General features: G+C 40.4%; 1 protein-coding gene across 2 annotated transcripts in view; it reads right to left on the reverse strand.

Moving 5' to 3' along the window:
* PEAK1 (pseudopodium enriched atypical kinase 1) overlaps positions 1–12,211 on the reverse strand; it is a 188,419-nt gene that overhangs the window by 53,090 nt on the left and 123,118 nt on the right. The window contains exon 3 of one of the 2 annotated variants that reach the window (XM_037131217.2): positions 7,221–7,402. In XM_037131217.2, coding sequence (XP_036987112.2) covers positions 7,221–7,402 — 182 coding nt within the window. Of the gene's footprint in view, positions 1–7,220; positions 7,421–12,211 lie in introns of both variants that reach the window. The other variant, XM_053656827.1, reaches the window with a different exon arrangement.

A 12,211-nucleotide genomic window follows, 5' to 3' on the forward strand; every position in this document is an offset into this window, starting at 1 on the left:
CATGCAGGTGGGCAGGAACATAGCTATCATAAGAACCAAATTTCTTTGATCTCCCAAACTTGTTTTTTACCTACTATACTACACTGCTTTCTAAGCCCATTTTACAATGTAATTTTCAGAAATAAATTCCACAGTAAAAATCATGGTAAACCTCAACTTTCCTCCCTCAGTTTCTTTAATCGGTCCATTCATCCCTATGCCTCAGTGAAAGAAAGAAAAGGAAAAGCAAAGAAAAGAGGTATTTATGGAATGGTTCTGGAATAGTTACAGGATCTAAAGCTATGTATGAAGATGTTCTGTTTCTTTTAAGTTTTTAAACAGTTTTTAAAATGCTATCAATGCTTCAAGTTATAAAAAATTACCCAAGAAGAGAGTTTAATATTTCATGCAAACTGTTGTAAAGTATTTAAAGAGTTAAGTTCCACATGCCACCTAAAATACTTGTTCCATTAGGAAAAATAACAACAAAGAATAAACAACAACAAAAATACATCAGTTTGTAAAACTAATGGAGTTGACCCTATCTATTACTCAGTTATTATTTTACTCACATCATAAATCCTTTCCCACAAAGCAACTAACCGTGTGTAGTCAAGTATAGCCATTTAAGCACTTACAGAAAACTAGGTAACATTTTGTGAGCACTATATACTTTTAAAAGTAAACCAATAGTTAGAAAGAAAGGTATTTTTTCTTATGGGACATCTATAATGTATGGTTTTGGTATTCTAAATAATCATAATATATTTTTTTAAGTCTTAAAGTTTGCATCTCAAATTAGGTAACTTAAAAAAAAGGGGGGAAGACAGCTAAAGGGAGATAGCTGCAGCCCTTCAATATTTTACAACAATTTGGTGGTTTCAATCATTATAATCTACTGGTTAAGACCTATGGGGTTCCAATTTTGGTTCAATCCTTACTGGTTCTGTGACTTTGGGCAGGGCACTCTGACTCACTTTCCTCATCTGAAAATGGGGACAATAATTCCTAAAGTCACTGTGAGGATTAAATGAGTTAAAATATGTAAGGCTCTTGGGACTTCCGCCAAGATGGAGGCGTAGGTGGAAACACATTGCTTCCTCACACAACCAAATCTAAAAACAACAAAGTTATAACAACAATAAACACAACCAAATCACAGAAAATCGAACAATAGGGAGTCCTAAAACAACGAGCCATTCAGCTAAACTGGTGAGAGGGGCAAAGCCAGCAGTGGAGCGGGTCGGGTAAAAATGGTCCCCTGACCCGGGTGGCGTGCAGGCAGCCGAGGGCGAGGATCCCAGGTGCGGGGTAGCTACGGGAAGGCGTTGAAAGCCAGGCAGTGAAAGACAACCTCTGAAAGACAGCAGCTGGCTGAGGTTGCCCATTTGCACGCAGATAAACCAGTGACAAGATGTGCATTGAGACAGACCGCGAAGGCCCTGGCGCTGGGCAAGGGGCTCGCACAGTTGCCCTAAGATAAACAGGCGGGGTGAGCGGTGAGGCGAACTGGGCAAGTAGAGAGGACCGCCCATGCTCCCTCTCTGACCCCGCCCCCACATACAGCGTCACAACCCAGCGGACCTGGGTGGCCCCACCCTGGAGAATACCTAAGGCTCTGCTCCTCATATGTAACAGGCACGAACCTATCAAAACATGGCTCAAGAACAACTCAGAGCCCCAGAACCATAAATCTAAGCAATGAAGAAGTTGCCAACCTAACAGAGGCACAGTTCAAAACACTGGTGATCAGGATGCTCACAGAACTGGTTGATTTTAGTCACAAATTAGAGGAACATATGTAGGCTAAACTAATTGAAATGAAGGGAAATGCACAGGAAAGCAATAGTGATGAAAAGGAGACTGGGAATCAAATCAAGGGAGCAGACCAGAAGGAAGGAAAAAATGACCAAACAGAAAAATATGAAGAAACAAGAATTCAAAAAAATGAGGAGAGGCTAAGGAACCTTCAGAACATCTTTAAACACTCCCACATTCAAATTATAGGGGTACCAAAAGGGGAAGAGGAACAGTCACGAATGAAAACCTTATTTGAACAAATAATAAAAGAGAACTTCCCCATTCTGGCAAAGGAAATAGACTTTCAGGAAATCCAGGAAGCTCAGAGAGTCCCAAAGAAGTTGGACCCAAGAAGGAACACACCAAGGCACATCATAATTACATTAGCCAAGATTAAAATGAAGGAGAGAATCCTAGAAGCAGCAACAGCTAAGGGGACAGTCACCTACAAAGGAGTCCCCATCAGACTGTCAGCAGATTTCTCAAAAGAGACCTTACAGGCAAGAAGGGGCTGGAAAGAGGTATTCCAAGTCATGAAAACCAAAGATCTACAACCAAGATTGCCCTATCCAGCAAAGCTTTCACTTAAAATGGAAGGGCAGATAAAGTGCTTCTCAGATAAGATCAAATTCAGGGAGTTCATCATCACCAAGCCCTTATTATATGAAATGTTAAAGGGACTTACCTAAGAAAAAGAAGATAAACAAGATGAACAGTGAAAGGACAGCAAACTCACAGTTATTAACAACCACACCTAAAATACAAGCGAATTAAGAGGACAGATCAAGAGTGAACCATAGAAATGAAGATCATGTGGAAGGTTAGCAACAGGGGAGTGGGAGGAGAAGGGGGGAGAAGGTACAGAAAATAAGTAGCATAGACGGTAAGGAGAAAATAGATAGGGGGAGGGCAAGAACAGTAGGGGAAATATAGAATCTAAAGAACTAGAGACACGTGTTCATGAACTAAAGGAAGGGAATGGAGGGAGAGGGGTGTGCAGGGGGGAGGGGAATGAAGGGGGAAATAGAACAAATGTAATAGCATAATCAATAAAAAAAGTTGGTAGCTCTCGAAAAAATTTTTTTCAAAAACTACATGTAAGGCTCTTGGAATATTAATGGAAATAATGCTCTCTGTTGTTTTCTAATTATCCATATAACTGAGAAGACAGTAAGATAAAATAATTAACTTTAACTGATGTTGGCTAATATATGTTTTTAAAGAAATGCCATAAGATACCACACAATCAGCAAAAATTAGTATATATTTTACTAAGGACATCATGAAAAAAAATCTGATGCAGTAAGAATGAAGTATAATTCCTGGTATATTATGCTGTTTGATGATATACAGTAAATAAACAATACATTTTTTATCTTACAATATGCCTCATAAAAGTAAGAAAAAAAATTTCATTAAGATGCTTGACTATGAAATCTCTTTCAACTGGAAAATGGTATCCAAGACAGTTGCCTTGGGTAAACTATAATATGCTCACTGTAATGCCCTACTCAAAAATTATATAAGACTCCTGGAACTTATCGTGAAAGTCTTGTCTTTACAGAATACATTTTCAACTGCCTTGAGGTTATTATGACTGAGTGTCCCAAACACTCTCCTACAGTGTTACCTCAACATTTTGACCTTCCTAAGGATTCCTTTATTTGCAAGTACATCACCTAATCTTAGAATCATTTTCCTTAAGGAAAAAAATAGCCGTGGCTGTTGTGGTTCAGTGGATTGAGTGCTGGCCTGCAAACCAAAGGGTGGCTGGTTCAATTCCCAGTCAGGGCACATAACTAGGTTGTGGGCCAGGTCCTCAGCAGGGGATGCATGAGAGGCAACCACACATTGATGTTTCCCTCCCTTTCTTTCTCCCTCCCTTCCTCTTTCTAAAAATAAATACATAAAATCTTTTTTAAAAACCTGATAGAGGAAAAAGACAAAGAAGAAAGGAGATGACAAACCAGGTAGAGGAAGGCTTTGATATTATATGCCATGGGTTTCCAAACAGGTGTAAGCATTGGTCAACAGTCCCTAAGAATCTTGCTAGTGCTGTGGTGAGATGTGGTGTGGTAATCCAGCTTAGACAACTCATCTATCCTGACTCTGTGGGAAAGAAGCACTGGGAAATCCTTACCCAGCCCCAAACTTTGCTTTTCAGAAGGAAGAAAACTTTGTGACACTCAAGGGAGGAGGACAGATCAGAAGTCGCTCGGCACTCAAGTTAGAAGAGTACAGGTGATTAGAAAATTAAAGAATCTTTGCACTGGCAAGCAACTTAGAGGTTAATTTACTTCAACATATTTTTTGCAGTATAGGATTCTCCTTCACAGATTCTCTGAGAGGTGGTCCTTTAGCCTCTTCCCAAAAGACCTTCAGTAATTGGGATCTTACTTCCTTGAGTCCTCTAGCTGCAAGCCAGAAATACAGAAAATAAAAAAGATTCTTTACATTATTCATATCCAATTAGCCACTAAGCCTTATGTATTTACCTCTTAAATCTCTTTTAAATCTATCCACTGTTCCCCCTCCCACTATCTTAGTTCAGACCTCTCTTTTATATTCCTTCATGTGGTCCTGCAAGAAGATCCAACTGCCCAATTACCTACTACCAAATACTTCACCTCACATGGTAGCCTGCAGAACGGATATTCTAAAACACAAATCTAGGCACTTTCACAGTTGAGATGGTCCACTAAGGAAATTCTGTGCTTGCCTTTTCCCACAATTACATTACAACTTACAGAATAACCACTCTTGAGAACCACCTGAAATGAACTGAACTCCCATAACTAAAGATGTAAAAAAGAAGCCTCATCAAGACTGGTAGGAGGGCCAGCAATGCAAAACAAGCTGGACCCATACCAATGTGTGACAGATAAAAAACAGGAGGGACTATCTTGGCTATGGAGATCCCACAACCCACACCAGGCTCCCCAGTCCAGAGCACCAGTTCCAGGAACAAGAGTCCCTGAAACATCTGGCTGTGAAAATCAGTGGGGACTCTGTCCAGGTGAGAAGAGGAACTGCTGTAGACTAAGGTGTCCTGTTAAAGTGCCTGAGTACAGAATCACTCACAAACACTTGCCCTCAGCTCCAATGAAGAGACAGCACACCGAAAGTGCTAGGGATGGATATACTGAGAGGAACGAAATTTATCTGGCTGCAGGGCAATGGTTGAAGAGGCACCTCTCTAGAAGACTGAAGGGCTGGCAGCCACCATATTCCTTTGGTGAGGCCTCCCATGACCCAGCCTACAAGTGCAGGTGGGTGCCAAATCTAAGCTTTCCATTAAATGGCAAACATAAGGCACCCCACCCAAAACAGGCAAGGGCCCAAAGCTCTTTCAGTGGCTGTTCCTTCCAAGTGGCTGGCCTTGGAAGGAACAGACACTAAAAGAGCTTTGGGCAAAGTATGCAGACTGGCCCATGCTGCATACTTTGCTAAAATCTCTCAAAGATCCACAAATCCCAAACAAGCACTGGATGGCCTTATTGTGCCCTGTACCTCTTGCTAAGTGGGCCCAGGCCTGGCTCTAGCTGCAACAATATAGCCTCTCCCAGGTGTCTCCAAACCTAACATAGGTGACTACCAACCACAGATCACTTTGTCACTCCTACCAGGTGGCCTGTGGCCAGGCACAGGTACCAACAGACCTGGGACTGCACCAGAGCCCCACCCAAAATTCCCCAGAACCAACATATGTGGTAGCTGGCTTTGACCACACCAGAATAATACCCAGTTAGCTCCACAAATGCTATACCCAAAGGACAGACTCAACAGGCATTAGACCTCACTTAAATAAACCCTGTTCTGGGGAAGCACATGCACAACAACTTACCTGTTTCAGTCACAACCAGTTCTCAAAGACAGTGAGCATGATGGTAAACCTCACCCACTGACATGCTAACAGCAATCAAGGCTCAACTACAACAGGAGGGCCCATACAACCCACACAAAGGGCACCCCTGGAGTACCCGGCTCAGGTGACTGGGAAGACTAAGCCACTGGTCCTCATGGGGCACCTACTACATAAGACCATTGTGCCAAGAATGAAAGGCATAGCAGTTCTATCTAATACATAAAAACAAATACAGGGAGGCAACCAAAATGAGGAGACAAAAAAAACACATCCTAGATGAAACAAGAGGATGAAACTCCAGAAAACCAAAAGATGCAGAAAAAGCATTTGATAAAATACAACACCAATTATGATTAAAAAAAAACAAACCTCCAAGCACCATGGGAACAAGGAAGCACACCTCAACATAATAAAGGCCATATATAAGAAAACCACAGCTATCATCCTACTTATCAGGGAAAAGCTAAAAGCATTTTCCATTAATACCAGGAATAAGACAAGCATATTTTCTTCTACCACTTATTCAACAAACACTGGAAGTCCACAGCCACAACCAGCTAATCAGACGAGAAACATAAATAAAAGGCATCCACATTGGAAAGTAAGAAGTAAAACTGCCATTATTTGCAGATGACATGATACTGTATATCGAGAACCCGAAAGAATGTACCATAAAACTATTAGAACTGGTAAATGAATTTTAAAAGTAGCAATATACAAAATATTCAGAAATAAGTTGTACTTTTATACTCCAATAATAAACTATCTGAAAGGGAAATGAAGAAAACAATCCCATTTATAATTATATAAAAAAATAATAAAATACCTAGGAACATTTTAACCAAGAAGGTAAAAGACCTGTGCTGAGAAAATTACAAGACACTGAAGGTACAAATAAATGGAAGTATTTACCATGTTCATGAGAAGGAAGAATCAGCATTTTTAAACTGTCCACATTACCCAAAGCAATGTACAGATTCAGTGCTATCCCTCTCAAAATACCAAGAATATCTGACAGAGAGCTAGAATGAAAAATCCTATTTTAGCCTGAAATTCATGATGTTGTCTAACTCTCCAGTTCTCATTTTAGACACACTGAATGGTTGTGGTATCACCTGTACCAACCTGTTTTGCATCCCCATTCTTTGGTTCATGTTGTTACGTCTGGCTGGCACCCTCTGTCTTCCCTCTTCAACCAGCTAATTCAGTACAGAAATTATCTCTAGGAAGGCTTCTTTTGACACCTTCACCTATATATGATAGAAAACCTTCCATGTGTATCTCTTGTAACTACTTTTATTATATTATACTAGAATCATCAAATTCATCACTTTCCCTCCAGATGAATCCCTGAAGGCTGGAAGTATGTCACTCCCTTAGAATATGTCACAGGACTTGTGGTAGCGGGTGTTCAATACATGCCAAGAATGCAGCAGGACTTTTTATTATGTGAGTTAAAATCTATAACTAGATTGTCCATGGAGCAATATAAACCATCTCTCCAAGGAAATAGAGCATTTGGCTAATGTATGAAAAGGCAAAGTTTAAGTACTATTTATATGACATTTGTACTTACCTAAGTTGCTGTAGGTTGCACTACAGGGATTCAAGTCCATAGGTTCTGAAATGTCTTCTTTTTCCTCTTCTTTTTCCAGTTCAGGTAGGGGCAATGCTGGTGTGCCACCTCCACCATCTTGCTTCACAACAGTTCTTGGATCCCAGGAAGAAAAATCCTCTGTCACTTCCTGGGTCACGTGACTAAAACAAATCAGACCACTGATTAAATGTCACTCTGGCGCTTAAACGTCTTGCTAAAATGTATTTTTATGGATAGGATATGCTTGCCATAAATGAAAATATTTGGTTCTATAATCTAGCAATGGGTCATAAGCTGCAACATGCTTTTCTGAATATAAGGCAGTCCTTCATGAAGGCTCATATTTCTATTTATCTTGGTTCATACATATTGAGAATTCAGTTTGATAGAGATGGTATGGTAGGCTCACAGGAAAGTTTGAAAATAGGAGGTAAGGACTGAAACATTTTTTTAAATGTAGGAGGTGGCGAAGGTTGTGTTAGGGAGAGCTGCATGCTGAACTGGTTATAAGACAAATATACTCTATCTGAGTAGTTCCAGCCAAGATGGAGGCATAGGTAGAAATGCTTCACTTCCTCGCACAACCAAAAGAATAACAACCCAGCGGCACGAAACAGCAGAGGAGGTCGCCATTTCCCCACTCTGACCACGCCCCCACATACAGCGTCACAACCCAGTGACCTGGGAGTCCAAGGCTCTGCTCCTTATACTTAACGGGCGCGAACAGACCAAAAATGGCTCAAGAAGATCTCAAAGTCCCAGAGCCTATAAATCTAAGTGATGAAGAAATAGCAAAACTCTCAGACGCACAGTTTAAAATACTGGTGATCAGGATGCTCACAGATCTGGTTGATTATAGCCACAAATTAGAGAAACATATGAATGGCCAAACAGAAAAGAGTGAACAACTCATCTAAAAACAATAAACAACAAGAAGTGCCAGAAAATAAACTGCATGGAACTTTGACAACCTAAGAGTTAAAGAAACATTCACCCAGACTGCTAGGAGACTGGCAGTTGAGCGGAGAGGATGCACAACAAGGCTGGGGACCCTGTGGCTGAGGCAGGGCTCACTGAGAGGACTCATGGCAAGGTGGTGGACTGCATGGACAAAGCAGGGCTGGCTGAGTGGGAAACTAAAGACTCCAAGCTAGCTGCAAGTTACTGCAGGGGGTTGCCATGGTGCGAGAAACTCCCAGTTTCACCTGAGAGAGAGTCTGTTCGTTGGAAAGCGGAACTAGAGCAAATTAAGCCAGTGGCATTCTTGCCTCTCTGACTCCTCCTCCACAGACGGTGCCACAATGCAGCAAAGAGGGGTACTGTGCTCAGTGAAAACCTAAGGCCCCACCCACTTACAATATAACAGGTGCACGGAGACAAAGAAATATGGCCTGAATGAGAACAGATCAAAACTCCAGAAAATGAGCTAAGTGACGAGGAGATAGCCAACCTATCAGATGCACAATTCAAACAAAACACTGGTAATCAGGAAGCTCACAGAAATGGTTGAGTATGGTTGCAAAATAGAGGAAAAAATGAAGGCTATGAAAAGTGAAACAAAGAAAAATGTACAGGGAATGAACAGTGACAGAAAGGAAACCAGGACTCAAATTAATGGTCTGAAGCAGAAGGAAGAAATTGACATTTAACCAGAATAGAATAAAGAAACAAGAATTCAAAAACACGAGGATAGGTTGAGGAACCTCCGGGACAACTTGAAACATTCCAAAATCCGAATCATAGAGGTGCCAGAAAGAGAAGAGAAAGAGCAAGAAATGAAAAACTTATTTGAAAAATATAATGAAAGACAAGTTCCCCAATCTGGTGAAGGAAACAGACTTCCAAGAAGTCCAGGAAGCCCAGAGAGTCCCAAAAAAATTGGACCCAAAGAGGAACATACCAAGGCACATCATCATTAATGTACCCAAGATTTAAAATTAAAGAGAATCTTAAAAGCAGCAAGAGGAAAATAGAGAGTTACCTACAAAGAAGTGCCCATAAGGCTATCAGCTGATTTCCCAAAAGAAACTTTGCAGGCAAGAAGGGGCTGGAAAGAAGTATTTGAAGTCACAAAAGGCAAAGACTTACATCCAAGATTACTCTATCCAGCAAAGCTATCATTTAGAATGGAAGGGCAGATGAAGTTCTTTCCAGATAAGGTCAAGTTAAAAGAGTTACCAAGCCCTGATTATATGAAATGTTAAAGGGACTTATCTAAGAAATAGAAGAAGATCAGAAACTAGGAACAGGCCCTGGCTAGTGTAGCTCAGTGGACTGAGCCCGGGCCTGCAAACCACACGATTGCGGTTTGATTCCCAGTCAGGGCACATGCCTGAGTTGCAGGCCAGTTCCCAGCAGGGGACACACGAGAGGCAACCATACATTGATATTTCTCTCCCTCTCTCCTTCCCTTCTAAAGGTAAATAAATAAATCTTAAAAAAAAAAAAAAAACACAACCCAAAAAACTATGAACAGGCCCTGGCTGGCATGGCTCTGTGGATTGAGCGCAGGCTGTGAACCAAAGTGTCACCAGTTTGATTCCCAGTCAGGGCACATGCCTGGGTTGCGGGCCAGGTTCCTGATAGTGGGTGTGCGAGAGGCAACCACACATTGATATTTCTCTCCCTCTCTTTCTCGCTCCCTTCCCCTCTCTAAAACTAAAGAAATAAACTCTAAGTGTAGAGGCCAAGGAACATATATATACAACCTATGGACATGAACTAAAGGGGAGGAATGTTGGAGGGTTAGGGGGTGCAGGTTGGAGGGAGAATAAAAGGGGGAAAAACTGGACAAACTTTTTGAAGTTTGTGAATTTTATTGATTATTCTGGATAATTTTTTATTTTTAAAGCATCCATGAAAACTTTAAGAAGACAAATATACTCAAGTATTTAGCATATTTACTATAATACTGTAATACTATAATAAATATCAAATACTTATACCACTTAGTATTTATTTAGTATACAGTATTTACTGTACACTAACATACTTAGTAAAAAATCAGAAATAAAGTTGAGATTACAGTAGTTAAATAAGAAAGTTAAACCATTGTTTTAGTAGGTAAAAATAAGGCCAGGATGGTCTTGTTCTCAGGAGAACAGAGCATCAACTCTTTTCTATATGCATGTAAAAGGCAAAGCAAATGAAAAAGAAAGTTCTGCATTCTCGTTATTATTTATTAAAATGAATCCGAACCATCCTATTTGGCCACCTAGTAGAATACGGTCATCCATCGTGCTTTGTGTTCCCAATCTTGTTTCAGTTCTCTGCCTGCTCATTTGCTTATAGCTATCTCTTTGAATGTTTCCCACTCCCCACTCTGCCTGAACTGGTAATTTGTCGCTACAGAGTATAAGGGGAATGAATGGTCATTAAATACGGGTGGAGAAAACTGGCTTAATTAGAAAATCTCATTGGGCTGGTCAAGGAAATAAATTAAAAAGCAGGAATCTTTAGTGGGTTCTGGGTCCACTGAAAGTATTCCCAGGCTGTTACAAACTCACCAGCTCTTCTTCCTGTTTTTCACTTTTCATTTCTTTAATGGGCAAAGAGAAAGAAGGAAAGGAAACATATACTATTACATGTAATTTCTGGATTTTCAATTGGCAGTGAATCATGGTGACATTTACAAGTTTCTTTAAAAGAGGTACTCTGTTTAGTCATGTGTCATCAGAACATCTGTCACCTGGGGACCTGAAAGAGAAGGAGCATCTTCTTATCCATCTTTCATCATGGAAATTATCCATGTACCTGAACAGAAAAACGAATCTTTTAGTCTGCTGGAGATACAACTTCAAAAATATCCTTTCAAACCTGAGAGAGACAGAGGTCTCTCTATACTGGGAGTGAACAATGAGCTGGAGGTTGCTTTATGGAATGTGGCTCCTCAGGATAGTAGTGAAGTGGGGAGGAATCACTCTACTAGGAACCAACAGGGAGTTTTACATTAAGGTAACCACACACTGTAAAGCATGCTGCGTCTTCTCAAAGGACTGCTGTAGGGTCCTCAAAACTACAGCAGCCCCCCCAAACAAAGGTACATTTTCCTTATATAAATTATCACAAAGTAAAGGGAACAAGGGAGCTCTACTTCCATATGTTAGCATAGACAAAGCAAGTGACACTTCCGAGACCCTCTCAGACACTGCTTAGTGTCAGGATGACCCATCACTGAGTAGTTATTAATATGCTTCAACAGAGGAAAAATGATATTGGATGGCAAAAGTTAATATAAGCCATTTCTGATTTCAAAACTATAAAAATATATATAATACATTTTATATATTTTAAATATTAATATTTTAAATATAATATATAAGGTATAAATGATATATGTATATAAAAATATCAGCTCTGCCTTGAAAGGAAGCAAACCTCCAGACATTCTGTTCTTATTCTAGAGTCAACTTCAGAGGTTTCTAAAACACTGTTTTTAGGCTCCTAGTCTTCACAGCCTTACTCTTGGCTAGTCCCTTTCCCCCCCCAATCTCCTCATTATTACTAAAAGAAAGCTCTCTTTCCCATTTGTCAAAAAGAACTGGTGAAGGCTGGTTCAGAAACCATGACTCTATCCTCACTTGTCTGTTTTCCTCCCAGAGAATGGGCTATTAAAAATGAGCCATGGTTACTTGTGGAAAAGCACAGGAAGAGTTGTTGCTATTAATCTGTGAGGAATTCCCCGGGCCTGAGTCCATGGACATGAATCACAAAGCTCTGTGCTATAAAGGGCCTCTCAAAACAAAATATGAGTGTTAAAAGACAAGAAATATTAAAGACTCACCTACTGTACCCACTCCTACAATTCCCCATTAAAAGATATTTTACGCGGCCTTCTGGAGTCTGTTAACCATGTTCTAAAGCTCTCTGATGAATCACAGTCCCACTGAGTTCTGGAGAATTATAGGTTGGGCAAGATATACATGGCTTCAATTCTGCACCTTGACCTTTACCTTAGGGGTTTGGTCTGG

The sequence above is a fragment of the Artibeus jamaicensis genome, unplaced genomic scaffold (genome assembly GCF_021234435.1).
Source record: "Artibeus jamaicensis isolate MK-2021 breed Jamaican fruit bat unplaced genomic scaffold, CSHL_Jam_final scaffold_286, whole genome shotgun sequence".
NCBI classification, from domain to species: domain Eukaryota; kingdom Metazoa; phylum Chordata; class Mammalia; order Chiroptera; family Phyllostomidae; genus Artibeus; species Artibeus jamaicensis.